At 41.5% G+C, this 26245-nt stretch overlaps 2 protein-coding genes across 3 annotated transcripts in view; both read right to left on the minus strand.

Moving 5' to 3' along the window:
- Positions 1 to 251: 251 nt before the first annotated feature.
- Positions 252 to 4603, minus strand: LOC146041592 (olfactory receptor 5V1-like). The gene is made up of 2 exons (XM_083161539.1): positions 4598 to 4603; positions 252 to 1190 (listed from the first exon to the last, which is right to left on the minus strand). Exons 1-2 carry the CDS (start codon positions 4601 to 4603, stop codon positions 252 to 254), a joined length of 945 nt encoding a protein of 314 aa, XP_083017665.1.
- Positions 4604 to 13854: 9251 nt separating this feature from the next.
- LOC146042727 (uncharacterized) overlaps positions 13855 to 26245 on the minus strand; it is a 34067-nt gene continuing 21676 nt past the window's right edge. Inside the window, exons 8-10 of one of the 2 annotated variants that reach the window (XM_083162911.1) lie at positions 25621 to 25737; positions 20688 to 20789; positions 13855 to 19254 (exon numbers count right to left, since the gene is read on the minus strand). In XM_083162911.1, coding sequence (XP_083019037.1) covers positions 18491 to 19254; positions 20688 to 20789; positions 25621 to 25737 — 983 coding nt within the window. In that variant the 3' untranslated portion in view covers positions 13855 to 18490. Of the gene's footprint in view, positions 19255 to 20687; positions 20793 to 25620; positions 25738 to 26245 lie in introns of both variants that reach the window. The other variant, XM_083162910.1, reaches the window with a different exon arrangement.

Consider the following 26245-nt stretch of genomic DNA (forward strand, 5'->3'; position numbering starts at 1 on the left):
TAGTGTAAATTGTATCAATCCTGGCAATTTTGGGGCCAAATCCCGGGATCCCACCAATCCCGATCCCTTAATGAATGGTCTGTAAAGCACCTTGAATCCTAGTAAAGAAAAACAACATATAAACAAAATTATTATTTTTATTTTTATTATTATAATAATTATTTTATTTATTTTTTAAAGCATCGGTAACAATTTACCTTTAGAAATCATCTATGTGTAATATTACAATGCATCACATATATGTTAATGAATTAGTGTAAATTGCATTCATGACCCATTATCTTCATTAAAGCGTGTTTGAATTCCTTGTTCCTCAGGGTATATATAATGGGGTTCAGTGTCGGTGTGATTACAGCATAAATCACAGGAACCAATTTCTCCTCTTCCAATAAGTTCTTAGAAGTAGGTTTTAAATAAGCTGAGAAAGAGGTTAAAAAGAATAACGTTACCACAGTGAGGTGAGATGTACACGTGGAGAAGGCCTTTCGTTGTCCTTCTTTTGACTTGATTTGCAATATGGTGGAAATAATATGAATGTAAGATATTACTGTTAATAGGAAAGACCCGAGTCCATAAACCCCTCCAACAATGAAGAGAACAATCTCATTAAGCCATGTACTGCCACAAGCCAACTTTAATAAAGGGGGGATGTCACAGAAGAACTGGTTTATAATATTGGAGGAGCAGAAGTTGAGGTGGATGGTGCATAGAGTGTGGACCATGGAGTTGGTGAACCCGCTCATCCAGGAGATGCAGACTAACATTACACATGTAGAAGTGCCCATCACTGTGACATAACGCAGTGGATTGCAGATGGCGATGTATCGGTCAAAAGCCATGACTGCAAGCAATGTGCACTCTATGCTGCCCAGCGCAATGAAAAAGTACATCTGGACCAAACATGCAGAGAAAGAAATGGAATTATTCTTTAGTAAGAAATTAAGAAGCATATTCGGGATGGTGATGGATGTGTAAAAGATCTCAAGGAAAGACAGATTGCTGAGGAAGAAGTACATGGGGGTCTGGAGCTCAGTGCTGGCTGAGGTTACAAGGATAATGAGAACATTTCCTGTAAGGGTTGATAGATAAAACACAAAGAACGTGTAAAATAACACAATCTGGACAGAGTGAAGAGATGGAAATCCAAGGAGGATGAATTCCGTCACAGAGCTTTTGTTCCCCATCTCCAGCTGTACTGAAATAAAAATTACAATTTAACAATAAATCCTAAAATATAATGTACTAAATGAAATGATAAAGTTTTATAATCATGCACATTCTATGTCTTTGTTCAACAAATTGATATCGCAATATTTTTTCTCTTCTTATCACTATTCATGCCTCTTGCGTCTTTCTTGACACTCCCATGAAATGGCCGGTTACCACCCCTATCCTGGTACTATATCACATCCTTCATTTCATGGTTACGAATAGTTTAAAGGAAGGATGTGATCATAGTACCATTCCTTTAAATCCATTAGAATTGATTTGCCATGAATAATTGGGCGTCTTGGGTTGGTGTTCTACTAGACATTGTAGTTGTTGGACAGAGATATCCCTACACACGTCCTTGCATTGCCCCACACACTCAGACCCATCAAGCCATGGTGCAATATGATTGTCATTTCTCTCCCACCTTTGGGATTGCTCTGTGAAATGTCCTTGCGATTTTTAAAAAATCTGTTGTAGATTGTAATTTTAAACTGTGTATTACTCTGATGTGATGTATTATGTTGTATATATTTAAAAAAATATATTTTATATATAATCTTATATATATTGTCATTAATTAGGTTTGGGTGCAGAAGGGTGCCTATTATGAAAATGGATCAGTGAGATTATTGATAATTAAATGAATTGTATAACAGGTACTCCAAAAATGTCCATTTTCAGAATGTGCGCCGTTTGATAAGTCATCTCACGCTGTTTTATAAAATGTAATAAAAGTTTTTTCTTGTAATAATAACAATATAGTTTGTGTATTGATGAGCCTCAGATGCACTCGTCTATATTTAAATTTTAACTAGAAATTGTGTTATACTGGTATTTTAAAATGGCCACTCTGATGCAAATTAAAATATTTTAACATCTAATAATAATAAATATTATTATTATTATTATTATTATTATTAAATGATGGTAAAGTATATTCCTCAACATATATTATATCTATCTATCTATCTATCTATCTATCTATCTATATATATATATGTTTATTAGTCATTGGGCCAAATATTCTGATTGTCCCTGCAGTTCAGACTTCTAGGCCAATAAGTAAAAGTAAACATTGTTCTTTTCCCAGAACACATGTAAATGTAAATTAAGCAGTTCTGTAAAATTGGTCTTTAAATACTGTGTGATATTATTTTCTTGGGCAAGTGTAGTTTCTTTTTTGTGTACCAAAAATTTGCCTTATCTTACTTCATTTGTGTGCCTCCCCTTCCCGTTCCCATCCCTTTCTGATTTTTGTACCATGTATTTTGTTATATAAATCCAATAAAATGTATTATTGAAAAAAAAAACTATTACTATTATTTTTTAAGTTAATATATATATATATATATATATATGTATATATATATATATGTGTATATATATATATATATATATATATATATATAGATAGATAGATAGATAGATAGATAGATAGATAGATATAGAAGTCCACTTCAGTGGCACTCAAGAAGTATAACGCTTCACTCAGCTGGTTGTAATCAACGTTTCAAAATCACTTTAGTGTATTTCGTCATCAGGATATATCCTGATGACGAAATAAAGTGATTTCGAAACGTTGATTACAACCAGCTGAGTGAAGCGTTATACTTTTCCTTGAGTGCCGCTGAAGTGGACTTCTATGTGGTGACCCCGGAATGGTGGTTGCATTGAGGGCACCGGAGACATTTTTTACCTTTTATATGTGAGTGCCGATTGGACTTGTACATATATATATATATATATATATATATATATATATATATATATATATATATATATATATATATATATATAACAAAATAACAAAATGGTGTTGAATCTTTCATTGTAGATCTTTACTTCTTTACTTTTATGTGTTATCTGATACACAGAAAGGACTGCAAAGTTGAATTATAAGAGTCTGTGGTTAAACTAAATTTCTTGTTTTCTTTCCACTGCAATCACAGCTGCTTAACATTGTTTTTGAAACTGCTGACAACCAATGCAAAATGGGTTGTAGTGTATCTGGTGAGCATGGACCTCAGCAAGATTACTGCCGCTTCAACATGATCCCCGTGGTCATCCCCAGCCACGATCAGAGGATTTTGACGTAGATAAGGCTGCCTATGCACCGTGCAATGAGCACCATGCGTTTTGGACTAGATCACATCTATTCCAAAAAGTGCATGCCGCACATAATTTTTGTACATTGTAATTTGATGTACACTGGATCGTGCATCGCAAGGTAAAAATAGCACTGTGTGTGGTCACCTTTAGATGGGGCTTTGCCACCACCGTCCCGGATATTGTTACAGCCTGCAATACGGCATACCCAGGACTAACATACAAAATAATACCTTACTACAAAAGGGAAAGTCATGGTGAGTTATTCCTGTATTTTATCATCAGGAACAGATCTAACAAGCTGAACTTTTTGACCACACACACAACTAAAATCCAACAGGAGCTTTAAATATTTTGTTAGTATTATTTATTAGTAATTATACTGAATTGCTAGCGCTTTCATAATTGTTAAGGATATACAATAATATACATTTTAGAGTACTAGTTGTCTGTAAAATAACTGCTGATAGGACAAACCAGAGAATGCCCTTTCCTCTGTTCAACAATCAGTCCTTATGTTGCCTAGTACATGACTGCCTCATGCTAAAGACCCATACACACTGGGCGACTTTGAGCTGAAAGTAGCTCAAAACAGCAGGTTTGAGGAGCTCAGGCACCCAAGTCCTCCCAAGCCGCCGTGAACATCCCCCAGCCTGCCGCCAACGTCACTGCTGAATGTGACTGGCAGGTGGCTAAGGCAGCACGGACAGCGCAGGGAAGCTCTGGCTTACTAACGCCGGAGCAGAGGTGAGGGGGGGGGGGGGAGGCTTCCAAATTCCTGTGGTGGGTTTTGCTGGGGCAGGACAAACCTGCCCTGGTAGGTTTGTCCTGCCCCAGCAAAACCCACCACTCAAGGGGTTAAATTCAAAACATAAAAAAAGACATCAAATCAAAATGTGTTTAAATTCTAAAAATATTTAAAAGAATTTACCTCCGTGGTGTGGACATGCAATTTAAGATGTTAAGGTGCCCATACACGCACCAATCCCGGCGTGCATTCTGGGCTAAACTAGCATCCATCGCATGCCTAGTGCATCGCATAGATGCGATAAAAAGACAGTACAAAAAGTATGTGCAGCACATACTTTTTGTACTGTGCGATGAGATGCCGCAGGAGCGCGCATCTTATCGCATAGCATCGCACCGCCGGGATCGGTGCATGTATGGGCACCTTAAATCATACAAATGTAAAGAAAGCAGACTGATTTCACAGTATAACTTGGATGATTAATTAACGTGCAAGCGGCTGATGGTTACACCAAGGTCAACATGAGGTTACCATCATGGTTCGTGTATGAATCCAGTACAGATAAAGCATACCATCTAGCACATAGATTTGTATATCATCTTTCAGTGATATTTATAGTGTAATGAGATTTCTAAAGTGGCCACAGGGACAAAAATAATGACATTCAGCGATCCCTCCGAGTTGAGATAAATTAATGGCATGAAAAAAAAACCCATAGGAATGAAAGCAATTTGTGTACAAATTTACAATGTTGGTTGATGTGTATGTTCCGCTAAAGTTGAATTAAAAAACTGTTTTGGTCCTTTAATAAATAAACTATTTCAAACTTAATGAAAAGTTTCTGGTCTTGAAATCTTTATACATGAGGAACAAAGTAACATGTTTAAAATAAAGGCCCACACACACACTAGACGATGTGTACAGCAAACAATATTTCTCAACAATTTCCATTGAACTTTCCAGTGTCCTGGATCAACAATATTGTGCATACAGATTGTATGCACCTTAAGATTCTCTAACGCAGAAGATGTGTACCAAACATCAAGTAACAAAAGATGCATGTGATTTTTTTTTTTTGCCATTTTTTTTGAAGTCCCATTATTTTAGCAAATGACACATTTTATAGGATGCGATTTGCGGGGGGAGGGAATAAATTTTGCCGCAAATTCGCACATTCAGAACTGGCGATTTTTAGTAACACTTCAAATTGCATCCATATGTTTTCCCATTATAAAGTATACAATTCGCAAATTTAATGGAATGTGATTTTTGATAAACGTTACTAAAAATCATCAAATAAATAGACCAGGTTATGACAGACGAATTTGACAGAACCATGCACAGATCATTGAGATCTGTGCATGGGTTCGGTCTTAATAAATGTTAAAAAAATAAAATAAATGGCGTGGGGTCCCCCCGACCCCCGGACCTGGTTCCAAAAATATGGGGAACAAAAAAAACTGGGGGTCCCCCATATTTTGGAACCTGATTGGCTGAAAGCTTCTCCATGGAGATGCATAGAGCCAACCACGCTAACAGCTTCTATAGCGCTTTGACAGCGTTATAGAAGCTGTTAGCGGGGACGGAGGAAGCCGGCTCAACCCGCTGTCAGTGTGGAGTGAGCCTGCATTGGAGTAGGGAGTCAGTGCTGGAGCCTGGTGGTGTAAGTATATTGGTGTAAAATGAATATGTGTGTAATAAAATTGTACTGTTCTCAGTGTAGGTGTTTTTTATTTAACATTCTTTTTACAGGTGGACTACAAGTCTGGGACTTGTAGTTCACCTGTAAAAAGCAATATTTTTTTGTGGGATTTTAACATATCAGGCCGTCATCCACCGCACAGCCCCGGGCTTCAGCCTGGGACAGGGGGGACCCCAGGTACCCTGTCCAGGGATGACCAGCCACGGTGAGCATGATACGACCAGGGGACATTATGTAAAAAGTGTCCCCCTGCTGTGGCATAACACTGTTGGAGCCCGGAGCTGGTTCCAAAATACGGGGGGACCCCCAGTTTTGTCTGCTGTATTTTGGGAACCAGGACAGGTCCAAGAGTCCAGTGTTGGTTTTAGAAATACGAGGGACCCCTACGCTTTTTGTCCCCTGTATTTTAGGCTCAATGAGCCCGGGCTGGTTATGCTCGGGAGGGGGGACCCCACGCCATATTTTTTTTACTTTTAACTTTTACAAAATTTTAAAGTCAGAACCATGCACAGATTTCAATGATCTGTGCATGGTTCTGTCTAATTTGGTCTATATTTTTGGCGAATATTATATTTGCGAGTTGGGTACTTATAGGTTAGTTGCGCGCCCAATTTACCTACGTACTCTTGCGGAAGGAAATTGCATGTCCCGTTTTAGTGCCGTGTGATGCGATCCCAGTACTTTATATGCATATAGTACTGATGTATGCATTTCAACGGTGCAGTATAATGCACGAATGAGGGAGGCTTGCACGTATGATCTCCTTTCACAGCCTCGAACACAGATAGGACCGGGACTTGTGGTGGAGGTTGACGAGACCCTCTTCACAAAATGCAAGTATTCCGTGGGGAGGATGTTGCCACAGCAGTGGGTGTTCGGTGGCAGGGAGTCGGGGGCCTGCTTCATGAAAGCCGTCGACCGGAGAGACGCCCCAACACTGATGGCTGCCATTACATCGCATATTGCCCAAGGATCGATCTATATTTTATAGTGACTGCTGGCAAGCCTATAAAATGGATGAATTGGTAGCGGCCGGCTACGAACACGCCAGGGTGAATCATAAGTATAACTTTGTAGACCCTGAATCTGGGGTACATACCCAGAACATTGAACGGATGTGGGGGGCCACCAAGTGGATGAACAAAAAGCACCGTGGCACTGCAAGGCAGTATTTGACCTCCTACCTTGAGGAGTTCATGTGGAGGAAAAGTGTTGCTAAAGTAAAGCCTTTCGAGTGCATTTTGTATGCATTGAGCCTCCAGCCAAAGGATACTGCAGTGCCCATTTAGCGCTTCGCTTTTTTTTCTGCTTCTTTTTAATTATATTGTTCATATTATTTGTTTTTGTGATTGTTCTTATAATTAATCATTCTTTTTGCTGTTGATATTTATTCCGTATTATTTATCTTAATCAGTTCTTACTAAATTTACAGTTGAACGTTAACGTGTCCACATTACTGTCTCAGATGTGTTGTATGGATGCTGTGAATGTGTTCCTAAAACCACACCAGTATCCACACCATCCCAAAGCGTGGCGAGCGGCGGCGGAACGTGTCCTGCCGACCTTTTCATACCCCCCACTATCCACGTTGGCATGGAGTTGATTTTATATAGTGTGGCGAGCGCAGCGAGACACCGAGCCCGAAGAGCGCAGCGTGCCCCGCGAGGGGACGTGGATTACTTTACATGTTTTCTGCGGTGGCTCGCCACACTGTATAATATCAACTCCATGCCGACGTGGATAGTGGGGGTATGAAAAGGACGGGAGGACGCGTTCCGCCGCCGCTCGCCATGCTTCGGGTTGGCATGGATAGTGGGCCAACGCTGCGCTTGCAATGCTATGGGGTGGTGTGGATACTGGGGGGGTTAGTATGGGGTGGTATGGATAATAGGGGGTACCTACAATAGGAGGGAATACATTATTTAGTAATATTGCATCGCATTACACGTTTTAGTGTCATAAAATGTGTGCTGAACAATGCAATGCGATAATAGCCGGCAAAAAACCCCATTGATTAGTAATATCGCATCGCACGCATAGTGTGACACTAAAAGTGCACATGCGATGCGATAATAGCGGGGAAAATAAGACCGGCAAAAAAAGGGATTTTTGTAAGAACTTACCGTTCGAATCCCTTTCTCTGATATGGTCCTGGTGACACAGCTCAACACTGGGATGTAGGAGGGTCCGTAGGAGCCAGGCACCTATCCTAAAGCTTTAGAGGGTAGGCTCCTCCCCTACTGCATCCCAGACTCTTCAGTTCAATCTTTCAAAGCCACTGGAATACATTAACTCAGTACAAACGCCTGCACACATTATATGCACATTTTTCAAAAACAACTTTTAACCATATAACATGAAACATCATGAACCTGGCATACTTACTGAGCTTAAGGGAGGGATCGCTGTGTCACCAGGACCATATCAGAGAAAGGGATTCGAACTGTAAGTTCTTACAAAAATCCCTTTTTCTCTTTCAATGGTCCTGGTGACACAGCTCAACACTGGGACGTTCCAGAGCCGGTCCTTTGGGTGGGTACGCTCAGGTCTGCAGCTCTCATCGCTGCTCGCCCGAATGATGCGTCCTCCGACGCAAACTCATGGAACCTATAGAATTTGGCAAAGGTATGAACAGATGACCAAGTGGCAGCCCTGTAAACCTGCTCAGCTGTTGCCCCATGTCGAACTGCCCAAGAGGTGGCAACCGACCTGGTGGTATGCGCATTAATCCTGGCCGGCCCAGGCCTACCAACTTTAGTATATGCAAACGCTATAAAAGAGCGCAACCACCTAGCAATGGTCTGCTTAGAAGCAGGCCAACCAATTTTGTGTATGTCATACAAAACTAGCAAAGTATCAGTCTTTCTGACACTCTTAACTCTGTCCACATAAATGCGCAATGCGCACACAACATCCAAATTCCTCAATTTGTCCCTTTTCTTTGAACCCTTTGGGGGTTGAAACACAGGCAGAACTATCTCCTGATTTAAATGAAAAGCAGATACTACTTTTGGTAAAAAATTGGGGTACTGTCCGAAGGACAGCCCTATCATCATGAAATATAAGGAAGGGAGACTTGCATGACAATGCTCCCAACTCCGATACTCTTTTTTGCTGACGCCACTGCCAACAAAAATACCAGTTTCCATGTAAGGAATTTAAGGTCAGCCGACCTTAATGGTTCAAAAGGTGCCTTTTGAAGACACTCCAAACCCAGAGATAAATCCCATGGTGCTACTGGTTGTTTGTAGGGAGGTTTCAATCGGGACACCCCTTGCAGGAAGGTCTGTACTTCCGGTAATAATGCAATCCTTCTTTGGAAATAAATTGACAAGGCCGAGATCTGCACTTTGAGTGACTGAAGGCTTAACCCGGAGGAAAAGCCCTCCTGCAAAAACTCCAACAATTTAGCCAATTTAAAGCGCGATGTGTGTGACTTCTGTCTTTCACACCATCGAATATAGGTCTTCCAGGCCCTATAAAAATTTGCAGAAGACACTGACTGTCTGGCTTTAATCATAGTGTTAACCACCACCTCTGAGAACCCTTTATTCCTCAAAATAGCGGTTTCAACAGCCAGGCCGTCAAAATTAATAGAGCTGAATCCAGATGGTTGAACGGTCCTTGTTTTAGAAGCTCTGACCTCAGAGGTAGACGCCACGAGTCCACAGACAATCTCTGAAGCCTCGAGTACCAGGTCCTCCTTGGCCAATCTGTGGCCACTAAAATCACTGGAATTGCCTGGGCCTGTATCTTTTTCAACACTCTTGCCAGCATTGGAACTGGCGGAAAAACATAAAGCAGCTTCCCCTCCCAGGGGATAGTCATGGCATCCACTGCTTCTGCCAGTGGATCCCTCGTCCTGGCATAAAACCTGGGTACCTGATGGTTGAACCTGGATGCCATCAGGTCCACATCCGGAGTACCCCACCTCAGTGTAATCTGGTGAAATACTTGTGGGTTCAGGCTCCATTCCCCTTCCATCAGCTCCTCCCTGCTCAGGAAGTCGGCCTCTATATTCTCCACTACTGGTATGAATATTGCTGATAATGCTTTCTGTTCCGCCCACAAGAAGATTCGGGACACCTCCCACATAGCCAGCTTGCTGCGTGTGCCTCCCTGGTGATTCAGATATGCCACAGCTGTGGCGTTGTCGGTCTGAATCCTTAAAGGGAGCCTCTGTAATCTTTCCTCCCGCCAGAGAAATCAACTTCCACACAGCTCTCAGTTCCAAGATGTTGATCGGCAAGGCAGACTCCTCTGAGGTCCACAAGCCTTGCAGACGCAGGTCCAAGACTACTGCCCCCCAGCCCCTGAGACTGGCGTCGGTAGTGACTACCAGCCAGCTCCAGGACTGCAGGTACCGACCCCACTGAAGGGAATCCACCTCCGTCCACCATTTCAGGGAGGATCGAGTTTCTGAAGACAACACTATTTGTTCTGACTTCATGGTCTGAGTATTTCCTGACCAAGTTGTCAGAATGTTTCACTGGAACACTCGAGAGTGGAACCTGGCGAACTGCAACATCTCGAAAGACGCCACCATCTTCCCCAGCAGCTTAAGGCACCTCCATACTGATGTGCTCTGAGACCCGAGGATCTCCTGGACCAAGGCAGCCAGATCCCTGGCCTTTGCCTCTGGTAGAAATACCCGATGTAGGTGGGTATCCAGAACAACTACCAGGAATTGGAGTCTCTGTGACGGCACCAACTGAGACTTTTGTGAATTTAAAAGCCAACTGTGAGCCTGCAAAAAACATGATGGCTTCTGCCAAGTGACTCTTCAACATGTCTGCTGACTCCGCTTTGAACAGCAAGTCATCCAAATATGGAATCACTGTGATTCCCCTCAGTCGAAGCACAGCCGCCATTACAGACATTATTTTGGTGAATACCCTTGGCGCTGTGGCCAGGCCGAAGGGCAACGCCTGGAATTGCAAGTGCAGGTCTCCTATCGCAAACCTCAATAGAGCCTGATGTTCTGGGTGGATAGGCACATGAAGGTACGCATCCTGGACATCCATGGAAGCCAAAAATTCTCCCTGGTCCAGGCTTAGCAGCACTGACCATAGAGACTCCATTTTGAAATGGTCTACCCACCAATGGATATTTAATGACTTTAAATTGAGAATCGGTCTGAAAGACCCGTCTGGTTTGGGCACCAGAAAACAGAGTGGAATAAAAGCCTTTTTTCCACTCCGCTCTGGGGACCAGGATCACCACACCCTTCTCTAAAAGAGAGTGAGCCGCTCCCAAGAGAGCTGTACGGAGCCGAGCCTCCTTTGGTATTGGTGTGGGAATGAATCTTCTTGGAAGAAGACCTTTGAAGGGAATTCTGTAACCCTGGATTATAATTTCTAATACCCAAGAATCCCGGTCTAACATTGCCCATGCGTCTTTGAACAGTGTCAGACGTCCCCCCACCTTGACCCCCGCCGGGCAAAACCCTTGGCAGTCATGCGGAGGGTTTGTCCTCTCCTTTTGTGTTTGGTTTCTTATGAAAGGAACCAAATTTAGACTTTGGGGCCTTGCCCCTGGAGGACTGAAACTTTCTCCTAAAGGACTGCCCCCGAAAGGACGCACCTCCTCTAGGGGAGGGCCGAAAGGACGGCCTGAAAGCAGAAAACCTTGATGTCTGCTTGGCTGCGGGGGCAGGCAGGAAAGTACTTTTGCCACCTGTGGCCTGCTTAATAATCTCTTCTAGTTCAGAACCAAATAACAGCTTTCCTTTAAAAGCTAATATCTCTAAGGCTTTCTTAGACTCATTATCGGCCTCCCAAGCCTTAAGTCAGAACACTCTCCTGGCATTTACAGACACTGTGGAAACTCTGGCAGCCATTTTGAGAGCTTCCTCCTCAGCCTCCAGTACATACTCTGCAGCTGCTTTTAAGCTTCTCCGCAAGCAATAACACACAAGGGTCAGCGTGTAAAATAGTGCACAAATCACTGGCCCACACAATCATGGCCTTAGAGACCCAGGCTGAAGCAATCAGAGGGCGTAGGGTGTATCCCACCCCTTCAAATATTGCCTTGAGGTTACCCTCCAGCTCTTTGTCTACGGGGTCCTTAAACGCTGCTCCCCCTTGCACTGGTAGCACAGTGGCTTTTGACAAACGTGCCACAGAAGCATCTACCACTGAGGCTTTTTTCCAGAGGTCAGCATGCGCCTCAGGTATGGGGTACAGGCTTAAAAATCTTGTAACCCCTCGTCTGCAGGGAAAGTAACAGTTTCTTTACGCTGTCTCTTAAAAAACACCCTTTGCAGGAGTTTTATCCTCCACAGACAAATTCAATGCCTGTTTAACAGCAGTAATCAAATCCTCCACCCCTGAGGTTGAGGACTCTTCAGAATCAACACCCTGCTCCCAGGGAATGTCTGAATACTCTCCTTCCTCATCAGCAGCTAACATGGCACTGAATAAGACCTTTTAGGGGTCCCCACAGAATCACCATCAAACTTGTCCAACAAGTAATTAAACCTGCTGATTCCCTTAGCAGTATCCTGTATGACCTGTAATAAGCAAGGAGCCAGAGGACTGCTGAGATAATGGCAATGGTCTAGGGGAAGTTACCAGCACATCACTCTGCCTGTCCAGCAATGCACCAAAGCATTAACAGACCTGACCAGGGACTTGGCCCACGCAGGTTCCGATAGCACTACCCTCTGGGATTCACTCCCCATGGGTTTCACAGCAGCGCAAGAAATACATAAGCCCCCCTTGGCCATCTGCTCAGGGACAAATTTCAGTGTACAACCACTGCAAGCGCTCAATGCATTTAAGGCTCCCTCCCCCAAAACCACAGACTGTTGCTCAGACATGATGTTCTCAAATAACACAGTCACAGCGCATTAAATACACAGGCATTATATACAGTGTACACAGTCACATAGCAGTCTGTAGTCTTCAGAATGGGGAAAGCGATGCCCAGGAAATCCAATCACTCTGTCAGGATCTGTAAGCCAGCTCAGCTCCGCTGCAAGCGTTCCGAATGGCGAAAAAACAGAGTGAGGGAAGAGACCAAGTCCCTGCTGCTGCGGGGTCTGTAGCTTTTGGCGCCAACCACCCCCAGACATCCGCTCCCATTGTAGGATTTCCTAGTTCCAGTATCTCCCCCTCAGCTGGGGACCACTCGGAACATGCCTGTAACACACTGCTGTCCTCTCATATAGGAGCTCAGTGTGTAAGCTCCGCAGAAAATGGCCGCCGCCATCACGGAGCGCCTGTCCGCCATGATCCCCACCTAGCGTGAAGCCGGTTTCAGAATGCTCCGGAGCCCAGGCAGCTTCTTAAAAGAAGCTGTAAGCGCTGCACAGGGAGGCCAGACAGCGTCTCCCCTGTGCACAGCGAGCTGACAGGACGCGCTTCTGTCAGCTCCTGCTGCGCTAGCAGTGTGAGGATTCACTAAGGAGAATCCTCACACTGTGCCTACCTAGCTAGTGTAAAAGTTAATAAAACAATAAAAACCCTAACTAACTCTAATCCTTCGGCTGCTCCGGCAGCCCTTTAGAATAGCACCCACTCCAGTGGGCACCTAACACGAACTGAAGAGTCTGGGATGCAGTAGGGGAGGAGCCTACCCTCTAAAGCTTTAGGATAGGTGCCTGGCTCCTACGGACCCTCCTACATCCCAGTGTTGAGCTGTGTCACCAGGACCATTGAAAGAGAAAAATACATTAATTAGTAATATCGCATCGCATAGTGTGACACTTAAAGTGTCATGCACATGCGATGAAATGCGATTTCCTTACGATGAATAGCCCACTAAGCAAATAGCTTAGTGGGCGCCCAACATATAAGTACCACGAGTTGTATAATTTCTAATGGGAAAACATCTAGATGTGAATTGAAGTGTGACTTAAAATTGGCATTTCAAAATGTGCGAATTCGCGGCAAAAATTGCGATTTATTTTTACCGCAAATCGCGATTTTCGGAAAACATGCAATTTCGGCGGTTTTTGACAAAAATCGCACACGTCTACAAAATCGACCCCCTATTACATTTCACCCCATGAGTTATTTGACTCACAGTTTATGAACCACTGTAATAGACACATTTTCATGAACAAAGAGAAATAACAGAAATGTTTAATAGGTAACAAAACTGAGTTTATTGGAAGATATTACAGTATTTATGACAACCATAAAGAATCACATATACAGACAACTCCTAAGAAGCACTCATTCTAAACAAGAAGATTATAGATACAGCTAACAATCGTCATCTAGAAATACCTTAGGTTCTATTCATTTCAGACACACCAAAAACATGTAACATGCGTAATAGCATGTTAAAGAGCAATGCATGTTACACACAACACTGACAGACAAATACAGAAACAGTTGTAAGACCGATAGTTCTTGCTTCCAACGAGACGAACGAGAAAGAAAGAAAACAGCAAAGACTTTGCATATATAATATTTTGGTTTCATATTTTCATTAGAACTGGGTTAACAGAATTAAATGTATGCTTTAAGGATCATTAAACAATATATATCACAGGAAAAGAAATAATTAATGTTGGCTCTATTTGCTAAAAACTTTACATTCAACGGAAACATTTTGTCGCAAATTGAAGAATTAAGTGATCAAATTGACATTTGGTAAAATCGTTTATTAATACCAATATCTTCACATTAAAGCGACATTACTGTGACATGCCTAAATTTACACCTTCAACTTGATGTCAAAAGTTTACCATTTGTTTTTGGCTCTTCATAAAAACACACAAAACTGAAGCTGCTAGTTAAAAACAAAAAACTAGTAAATGCATTAAATACAACAAAGTTTAACATTCTAATTAAATCATGTATATAGTCAGGTATTTAAGACAAAATGCAACACATATACCCTGAATGTAAGACCAATCACTGATCAGAATTAAATTAACAAAAGCAGCAGTGAACTCTATTCGTATTACTCGTATGTAAGTCTTGAACCACCCGTCCAGTTCCGAAACGGGCAATGCAAAAAGTGTTATATTGAGACAAACAGCCGTTAACTAATGTGACACTTGAAGCTTTTATTTCATGAACAAATCTGCAGACATGAGATAAGATGGCAAATTTAACCAAGCCTGAACATATCTTCCCATAAAGTATTTGTAGACTTTTTCTACAGTTGACTGCAAGGGTTAATCAATGAAATGCAGTATGAGCTACTGGTCGGACACCTTCCAAATTTAGGCCTGGAATTTGGAGTTAAGGGCAAATACAGAAAGAGCAACTTACACCTGGGTAAAACAATGGGGAAAGTGGTGCAGATGTGAAATGCGCAGAGAGATTTAGAGTTAGGAAGGTCATGTCCTCCTAATCTGACTGTTCACTACATGCAAAAGGAGTCCGTATTTTTCCTGCATGCAAAAACAATAAATTCACTAGCAATCTTTCCATTGCAACATCATTCCAGGAGCAAATTGCTCCCCTTTTGTTTATTTGCTCTTGACTTTGAACTAGTCCCATAATTTACATTTATACTGTGTCCATTTTTCAGCAACAGATTTTACAGAAAGGAAACCAACTTCAAATGGGACCGGACTGGTTTAAACAATAAACAAAAATGTAATAAATACATTTCATAAATCACAAGTGCCAATTGCAATCATGCTGTCACTCATTAGTTTTTATATGTTGAGTAAAATAGACCATTCAGACTATTAATTGTTAAATTTGTAACTTACTGTTAACCATCTATAGTTTTTGCTTAGATTCCTGCATGCAGATAACTGTCAAGTAAAGTTTTGCAAGAGGACACAACAGAAGAGTAGTTGGCTTGACCTAGGTCTTAAATGGGGACTTACTTCGACACTTTGGGCCTTATTCTGTTTTTGCGCATGTGCAGAGGCGTATCTGCGCATGTGTGAACGCCGCGCATGTCCGAATACGGCGTGAATTCTGTACAATCCGAACAGGGGGTGGAGAGGGGCATAAATGGCTGTTTGAGCTAATTACCATATGCGTACGCCCCGCGTTTCATGGGCGTTCCCATGAAAACGCTGGGCGTACGTATGGTAATGCGGCCATGACAGGTGGTTACAGCTGTCTGTCAGGCGCTTAATCTGTGTGGAACACATCTTAAATAGAAAACCTTAATGCCAGTCTACACAGAGGCTCACCCTTGTAGCTGTGTGGAATTTTTTTTTTTTTAAATAAAGATGAGGTGACTTTTAAACCGGTCAGTTTCCTAAGAATCTAACTTAAAAGTTCACTTTCCTGCTAGAACCAGATAAATACTAATATGGTAACCAAAAAAGGATATTAAAAAACACATATATGATATAATAATGAACTCAACATAGAACACAATTACAAAAAAACAGAAAGTCAGTGTATGGATTTTTGTTGCTTTTTTTTTCTAAAGTTTTTGAAAAAGAAAGTGATTCTAATATTACATGGAGGCCATAACTATTCATCAGTCAAACAAACGCACAATAGATAAACTCGAAATGTAATGTTGAACATCTTTGTTTTGCTCTTTTACCATCTGTTTAAGGCACGCAGCCAATACTATCTATGCAATGTCTACACAGCCTTACTGTCCTTTGCACACTTTTGATGAGTCGTTGACCAAAAATGTTCTTTACAATTCCACAGATGTTAGGAATTTATTTAAAAAATGTGAGACTGTGATGAATGATGTACTCCGTATAATAAGGACCAGAAAAACACAGTTCTGTTGGCAGGGGGTGTCCAACAATTACAGAAAAAGAGCAGCTTCAAATAAGATCTACTCAACCATATGTAGAGTAAGAGTGGAAGGAAACCTGAACAGTGAGTGCATAGTGCAACAGAAACCACATTAATGCTGTCATGTGGAGCGACATGCATTATACAGTATTTCTTATCGGGGTATACAATGTGCAGCTAATTTATGTGCAAAAAGCAGTAACCGGGGATAGACAGAAATTTAGGCAGCACAATGTTATTTAAAGGAGATATCGACTTATGTCAAAGATCTGATTGATAACAGTCTCCTCTAACCACAAGTAACAGAACAGCAGATGGGACAACCTCTGAACACAGTCGATCAAACTGTAGACACAGTAGTCTTCATTCTAGCACTCTACAACTTTCAAAACCTGTGCAGTTCCTCTTTCCTGCCTGGGGTATCGTTGTCTGCTTTGGTGCTTCTTGTACAGTCTGGTTTGTATTGAGACACAGGACACAATGTGATAGACTCGCCACAACAGAAAGCGACATCACAGGCAGGAAAGAAGAACTGCACTGTGTTTGAAAGGTGCAGGGTGTTAGAATGAACACTAGAGGCCAATTCAGATCACCACAATGTCCTGCTCTGTACTATTCTGCATATTGCTGTAATAAAGAGTGTTTTTAGAACTGCTCCAAAATAAAGATAAACTTTGGTGGGTTAATCATCAATGGGTTTTAACCATAGGTGGGAACCGACATTGTGTTGCGTCTCCTTATTACCCAGCACAGTGGCAGCAATGAAAAACTTTGACAACACGTTTCCCCCATCAAGAGTAAAACTATTGTGTATCATTATGAAACCATCAATGGCCACTGCCAAATCAGGTCACCAAGAATCGTATCGCCTACATTCTGAGGCTGCAGGAGACTGAACTACATTAGATAGGATAGCTAGTGACCAACCACTATACTGGACATGCTCAGTAATAGTCAAGGGTGATTAAAAGTTTAATAGGAGTGAAGATTGCACAACCGGGGGGAAAGGTTTGGTTAGTGTTGTCACAGCCCAGGTTGTGTAACTTTCTTTCCTCATTCTGAAACACAACAGCCTAATTTTCTTCCGGGATATACCACACAGGAGAACTTGGAATAAAATGAAAACCCTTTGCTGACATCAGCATAACACAACCAGGTAGAGTTCCTACAAAAAAATTAACAAAACAGCATCTTAGAACATGTTCTGGTCTTTAATCCAGGAATTGTTGAGAGTTCAGTTGGCAACAAACGCACCATTAAAACATGGAGGTTTATGTAACTTTATCAGCATTGCCTACAAAGAAGCACAGATCCGGAGAACTACTGCACTATAAATTACAGCTGGAGGTTATTATATACCCTTAGCAGGAGGTTTAGTGTACATAGTAAAGTCTTTACCAAAAAAACCTGATGGAAAGTTGTGCACCAAAAAGATATACAATGCAATAAATAACACAACAAAAATCACACATCCACTCCCCCTCCCAAGTCTACAAGATGCGGACATTGTTTTAAAAATAGAGACTTTTTCTTTCTAGGGTTGAACACCAACAAATACCATACTGGAAAAGTTTCACTGAGTTTTCATAGTTGGGGGAGTAGATACTATTGTATATACAGACAGCTTTTTTTAAACCCCTGAAAATTATTATTGGTGAACAAACGAGAACGAGTTTTCCAGCCCTGACGCCGAGTTCTAAACTGCAACTGTTATATACAAATTAGTTACAACATCTATTTATATATACTTTATTATAAGGCTAGAAAAACTGGAACGAATGATTCGTATTTTAGAAAAATCTCTAAAATACTTCTCATGTCTGAGGTACTTTCTTTTTGTCTGTATCTTCATGGAGTAGCACCTGTCGTAATACTAGTCCACATAAACTAGACGAAACAGTAAAATCAGCCTGTGAGTCAACGTATGTATACTGTGCATTGAAAAATAAGTAGACTCGGTGAAGAGGGACAACTGTTTCCCAGGCACTTTATGGTAATTCCGGCTAATGAGCCTTCAACCGGAACCTGAATATTGGTTTAAGTCATTAAAACATGCTTGCCGTCAATTTTCTTTTTCTTTTTTGTGTGAGTTTGCTCGTGTGTTAGTAGATTTATCTTTTGTGCAAAGCCTTTGCCGCAGTTGATGCAGACAAAGGGCCTTTCCCCGGTGTGAAGCCTCTGGTGAGTGGTCAGATTTGCCTTCTGGCTAAAGCTTTTGCCACATTCTGGGCATTCAAAAGGCTTTTCACCCGTGTGTATTCTCTCATGACCTATAAGGTTGCTGTTATTCTGAAACCGTTTGCCGCAAAACCTGCATACAAATCGCCTCTCTCGCGCAAATGTTTTTGGGGTTTGGACAACGTTGGAGCTTGCGTTGACGTTTTTTCCATAAACGACACAAGTTAAAGACTTCGTCCCAGATACATTTTTGATGGAAACTGCCTGGGGGAACTTTTGGTCGATGGGAAGTTTTTGAAGGGTTTCCACCTTCTGCTGGACCAATGACCCATTGTATTGTTTTACTTTCATTTTATGGGTTCCTTGATGAAGCCTGAGGTCAGTTATCTTTAAAAATCTCTTGCCACATTCAGTGCAGTTATAGGTTCTCTCAGGTTCCTTTGCCGACCCCAATCCATACCGTTTCTGTGCAAATTCCTCCCTGTGACCAACTGGCCACCTAACTAATCTTTGGCAATATCCACTTGTTTTCATATTGTATTGAATTCGCACTTTATTTTTTGCAGGAATGTTTCTTAGATTGAACTTCTCAGGACCCCGTCTCTCAATAATCATTTCATCTTCTGTAAGAAGGAAGAAAAATAATTATTTTAATATCTATATCATAGACAAAACAATCTGAGCAAAATGAGAACAGTTCTCTGGTCAGTCGTTATAGCTTGTATAAAGACAAGTGAAATACAAATATCTGTAGGAATGCGATAACCGTCCCAGCGGTCAGGATGCTTGTGTTCACTATACTGACACCGGCATCCCAACTGCCATCAGAACTTCGGAAAACATTGGGATGCTGATGCCGGAATACCGTAAGCTGGCATCCCAAACTTAAGTCTGCCAGAGCGAGTTAGGGTGAGGCTGGGTGGTTTAGGTTGCATGAGCAGTTCAGCTTTGAACAGCGAAATATGGGGTTTGGCACTAACAAGGAGGGTTAAGGGGTAGGGGGAGGTTAGGTTACTTACAGAGCCCCTGTAGGAATACTCCATAGTGGGATGCCGGGGTCGGTCTTTTGACTGCCGGCATCCCCACTGCCTAGATATTGTATGTATCCCGATCTGTGCTCCCCTCTAAGACTCTACTGCGAAAGATGTACCCAGTAAACTAAACTGGTAGTCCAACTGATTCTAACTGTAAAGGACACCCCTCTGACACAATAAAAAAAAAACTACCTAAACTACTATTGGGGTAAAAATGTGAACATGTATAAAAACCACAAACTTCTTGTTCAATAACAATGTTTTCTTCTAAATATAAATGTACTGATTGTTAAGACTTTATTAAATAACCTTTAAACAGGACAGAATACAGTTTGTTAGGGTGTGGTACACCAAAAGGAAGAAAATTAATAAAATGTAACTTTTCATATTTATATTAAGACTGTGAAATATATAAAAAAACACATAACAAGTAAAAGGACAAACAAAGTGAAATATGTGAGAGTGTTAAAAAAGCATGTGCCTAATGTAATCCTCCTTATTAGGTATTGTGGTTCGTACAGTAGCTATAGTTGCCTCCTGTCCAATTAAGTAATAAATCGATCTAATTTTCTAATTAGTGTGGCTCATGTGCAGAAAAAAAAAAAAAAATTGAAAAAAAACCCACAACTATTTCCGCCAACTACAGACAATTATAATGCGAAAGTGGTAATAAATGCTGTTAACTAACTATTGCGGAAAAATGTAGAATACGCCGTTTTTATTTTAAGGATCATGCATGAACAAATAAAATGGCCTAATAAATGTTACCCTTTACTAAAAATGGTACTTATATGTTAGTTGGGTGCCCACTAAGCTATTTGCTTAGTTTTCCGCGTCCCCTCGCGGGGCATGCTGTGCTCGCCACACTATATAAAATCAACTCCATGCCGACATGGATAGTGAGGTATGAGCGTACTAACTATAGTGGGCACCCAACTAACATATAAGTTCCCTAAAAACATTATAGCTTAATTCACAGGGGGTAAATGCAGAATTCCATGTTGTGTGTGTAGAAAACTTACCAATTGTGTAATTCATTCTGCCACCTAAGCACACATTTTCACTATTTGATGGCAGCTCTTTTGATTTAATTCGCAGTATAACAGGTTCAATGTTGGGTAACTCTGCTAAGACAAAAATTGTGGTAAAAACTGAAACCTATGCCATTTCAATAACTTTAAAGAAACACATTTCTTAAACTTTCCTGCTACATTCTGGCGTTAGCTATTCAATTATATCAACATTCATTATTCAATTATTCTCAATACAAATAAACAAAATTTGAGGGTTATTTTGTCTGTGAGACGTATTCTAGAAAACTGATGTAGGTGCTAGAAGGTTAACATGAAAGATGTATTTCATGTAAATGATAAAAAATATATATATATATATATATATATATATATATATATATATATATATATATATATATATATATACATACATACATACAAAAAAAAATATGCACATTGTATAGAATGGGAAGTAAAAATTCAATTATTTAAAAAAAGCTACAAAACTGTAAAATGGATCTATTGTTAGGTATACACGGTCAGATTTTCTTGGTCACCCCAACTATCAGGGCAACTTTTCAACAAATTTATGGAAATGCTATCTGAGCTACACACTATGCAATTTCATTTCTCCAAGTAACTGATTTTTTGTTATACCACACTGAGGGGCAGATTTATTAAGCTTGGAGAAGAGATAAACTGGAGATAAAGCGGAGAAAAGGTAAAACGAGATAAAGCACCAGCCAATCAGCTGTGTTTGAAAAAGACAGTTGGGAGTTGATTGGCTGGTGCTTTATCTCCTTTTACCTTTTCTCCGCTTTATCTCCAATTTATCTTTTCTCCAAGATTAATAAATCTGCCCCTGAATTTGTAAGTGTCTGCCCATAAGGAGGAGTGGAAATCATGGAACACGGGAAATACGGTCAGATTATTTAGAATTATTGAGAATGCTCACATACTGCAGGATATCCAGATGTTCTAGCAGAAACTGTGGCTCTTGACAGATCAATATAACTATAGTGTATGTGGGCAAGATGTTCCTGATTTAGGGGGGTATTCAATCCTGGGTCACGACTGTCGATCCGTCCCGACAGCCGTGACCCTGGCCCATTTTCGTTTAGCTCAACAGCGGTGAGAGCATTAATCCTGGAGGGAACTGGTCTGCCAACTTTAGTATAGGCAAAGGCAATGACTGACCTTAACCACCTAGCAATGGTCTGCTTAGAAGCGGGCCACCCTCTCTTATGTACATCATACAGTACCCAACAACAAATCTGTGTTACGAAATTCCTTCACTCTGTCCATGTAAATGTGCAATGCGCGTACCACATCCAATTTCTTTAGTTTGTCCCTATTTCTTGGACAAAACACCGAGAGCACAATCTCCTGGTTCACATGATACTTGGCACGACTTTTGGGAGATATTTAGGCACCTTTTTGCAGAACAGCCCTATCCTCAATACCAGGAAAGGAGACTTACAAGACAAAGCCCCCAATTCAGACTTTTGCCTCGCCAATAGAATAGTAAGTTTCCAGGAAAGGAATTTAAGGTTAGCCGACCTTAAAGGCTCAAATGGTGGTTTCTGCAGAACCGACAATACCAGTGACAGATCCCAAGGTGCCACTGGCTGTCTATATGGAGGCTTGATACGGATTACTCCTTGGAGAAAGGTCTGAACCTCCAGCAACAGAACCACTCTCCTTTGAAAGAAGATAAGCAAAGCAGTGTAAACCTTCTGTCGTTCACACCACCTGATTTAAATCTTCCAGACTCTATGATAATTGGCCGCCAACACAGGTTCCCGAGCACTGAGCATAGCTCAGATAACTGCATCCAAGAAGCCTTTCTTTTTTAACAAGGCGGTCTCAAAAGCCAGGCCATCAAATTGAGATGAGCTAGGTCCTGGTGTAGAAACGGACCTTGCCTGAGCAGGTCTGGTCGAAGAGGAAGACGCCGTCGACAACTTCAGTATGTCGGAATACCAGGACTGGGCCAATCCAGAGCTATCAGAATAACCCTCGACTCCTGCATCCTCACTCTCGAGGACCCGAGGGATCATGGGAAATGGTGGGAAGACATAAACGAGGCCGAAACACCATGGAACCGCCATGGCATCCACTGCCCACGCTGTCGAATGCCTGGTTCTTGAGCAGAACTTGGTCACCTGACAATTGTGTCTGGATGCCATCATATCCACCTCTAGGAGCCCCCAGAGGGATACAATGTCCTGGAACACCCCCGGATGCAACGCCCATTCCCCTTCCAGCAATTGTGATCTGCTGAGGAAGTCCGCTTCCACATTCTGAATCCCTGGAATGATCACAGCCGAAAGAGCAGGAATATTTGATTCTGCCCACTGAAATATCTGAGAGACTTCTTGCATCGCAATCCTGCTGCAAGTGCCCCCCTGATGACTGAGATACGCCACAGCCGTGTCAGGATCCAGGATGTGTGGATAAACTGTTCCAAAAGAGCATAAATTGTGTGGACACTCTGGGCCTTATTCTAGTTTACTCTTTCTGACAAAATCCTTCTTAGATGGACAAAACCATGTGCACTGCAGGGGGGGGGGGGGGGGGGGGGGCAGATGTGAAACGTGCAGAGTGAATTAGATTTGGTTGAGTTATTTTGTTTCTGTGCAGGGTAAATCCTGGCTGCTTTATTTTTACACTGCAATTTAGATCTCACTTTGAAGTAAAACCCCACCCAAATCTAATTCTCTCTGCACAAGTTACATCTGCCCCACCTGCAGTGCACATGGTTTTGTCCATCTGAGAAGGATTTTGTCAGAAAGAATGAACTAGAATAAGGGCCTCTGTACAGTGTCCTGCATAGCCTGTAATAAGGCAGGGTACCCTTGTGAGGGAGCAATGGAGCCCACAGAAAGCTGTGAGGGAGAGAAAGGCCTAGGAGATTTAGTCGGCTCATCCCTCTGTCTATTCAAAGCTTGCACCAAGGCAGTCATAGACCTTCCCAGGGCAACCGCCCAGGCAGGTTCATGCTGCTCAGACCTCTGGGCTTGAGCCCCACTGGGCACAGATTCACATGTAGGGCACAAATCCCCATGGGTCCATCTGTTCAGCAGTTAATTTGACTCCGCAAAATCTGCAGTCTATTAACATGGAAGATGCTCCCTCCCCCACAACATCCTCCTTTCAGCTTAGAACAGTGTTGGGAAAACAGCGCCAGAACAGAGTGTAGGAAGAGACCAAGTCCCAACTCGCTTCAGCAGGGAGGGAAGCTGTTTTTGCCCCCCCTTGCAGCTGTTCCTACCAAGTGTTTCTTCTCTCCTCCAGTGTCTCCCCTCTGAATGGGACCACTTGTAAGGGCTCCTGTAACAGGCATCTACTCCAAAATTTCAGCCTGTAAGCCCCATCCCTCTAAGCAGGGAGCTGGATCAGGATGCTCTCCAGCAGTGTTCCCTCTAAGCTGTGCGCACGTGCGCGCGCACACAACTCTACGAGCGTGCGCACAGACATTACAACAGAGCGCACAAAGCAGCAGTGGTCCCTTTTTGCAGTTGTGGACTCAATTAATGTGTGTTTTACTCATTAACTACATTGTGTGCTGTGTTTTGAATGTTTAAATGTTTAATATCATTTTGAAGTAAAGTTAACACAAATGCTGAACGTCATTTTCCAGTTATATAAGTGACGCACAAAAATTAAAATTTCCTTCCAAAGTTGCACAGCCAAAATCTTTTGCCGCACACAGCCTTTGTAAAATTAGAGGGAACATTGCTCTCCAGGGCCCAGGAGACCTCCTGAAATGGAGATCAAAGCACTGTGCAGAGAGACCAGACAGCGTCTCTCAGCACACAGAGAGCTGACAGGAAGCGCTTCTGTTAGCCTCTGCTGCGCAGCCAGTGTAAAGAAACTTCCTCTGGAAATTTCACACTGTGACCTGCACTTAACTAGTGTAAATATTAATAAAAAAACAAACTCTAGCTATTCTAAAAACAGCTGCAGTCTGCAGCCCTGTCAGCATAGCCACCCACTCCGGTGGGCACCTAAAACAAACTGAGGAATGCTGGGATGCAGAAGGGAGGAGCCTGCCTCTCAAAGATGTAAGCATAGCGGACCCTCCTCCATCCCATGGTGAGCTGTGTCACCAGGATGGACGAAAGAGAAACAAGAAATCAGAAATCAGACTGACAAATATGGATGATTTTGCCAAATTTGCAAAATTGAATCTTTTGAGCAACATCTACTTAAAGGTAGCTTTGAAACTGATAACTTACTATCAAGGCTGTTTGAACAGTCATTCTGTTTGGTTTAGACACTTAGGGGGCGGGCAAACAACCCCCCCCCCCAAAAAAAAAAAAAAACTGCTGCATCCTTCTGGCCAATCAGAAGCTGAGGAATCATTATATACTTATAATAAGGGCAATTACTACTGATTGAATAAGGAGGCAGATCATTTTTTATGTGGGCAATATTGTGACAGTTATACAGGGGTGGGGTCCAACAGTTGTCTACATTAAGGTTACATTTTTTTTTAAAGCAACTTTTATTAATTATATTAAAAGGGACATTATTAATTGTAAATAGCTGCAAAGATATTTTTTAACCAAGAGGAATTTCTTTTATACAAGTGGAACCCCATCACAAAATAATAAATATTTAAAATATATATTTTTACACATTTTATGAATATTACTCATGTACAATAATTATTATTATTAAACTATTAATAAATCGCAGTTTTGCCTCCCCTAATGTATATAAACAATACTTTTCACAGAAAAAATTCTATATTTATGTTTGTGGTTTTTCAGAGATTTTGCCTTAATAAAATCGGTGATTTTCTAAAACCCTGGATAAATCCATTCAAAAAAATAGTTAGCAAAACTGTCATTAGTACATTTTCCCCTGTAAGTGTAAATGAGTCCCATGATTCCCCCAATGTATAACAACAAGCTATGGCAACGTATGTGCTCACCTTTCATGGACACATTTTTATCACATATATTGTAAGGTTTCTTTATGATAAGCTTCTGAGGAACTGCAACCATATTTGTTCTATTTACACCAGAGGTAGATGCTCTGTGTCCTTGTACTGGGGGATAAAGAAAATTATGAGAGACAAAAAAAAAGTAAAAACAATGCATCTGTATAATCACCTCAAGTGTATTATAATGCAAAATAACAAACCTCACATAGCTGGACTGACTGTTTACTCATGCAGCAGTATTCAATGAGGATAATTTGCCCTGTTTCACGACGAATTTGGGCTATTTTTGAGTTGGAAGGTGATTTTTTGGGTCAGAAAGCGAATCACCCTATTCAACGTGCACTTATCGCCGTCTTCTAAGTGATTTTCGCCGTGTGTCGATGTGTAGCAAATTGCCATCTTTTCATGGTGAAGTGGAAAGTAAAATAAAGTTGTTGTTGTTTTACATTTGGTGTAAAAAAATCAGGAATTTTATTCTGAGGAGGGGCATGCTATTTTTATTCATGTGCTTATAGCACATGAATATATATTTAATTTTAAAAATATATATATATATTTTTTTTACACAGAGCAGGGGCCGGGAGCAGCTCATTAGTTATTCATATATTCACTG

Source organism: Crinia signifera, chromosome 19 (assembly GCF_055691185.1).
Source record: "Crinia signifera chromosome 19, ASM5569118v1, whole genome shotgun sequence".
In the NCBI taxonomy this organism is placed as follows: Eukaryota; Metazoa; Chordata; class Amphibia; order Anura; family Myobatrachidae; genus Crinia; species Crinia signifera.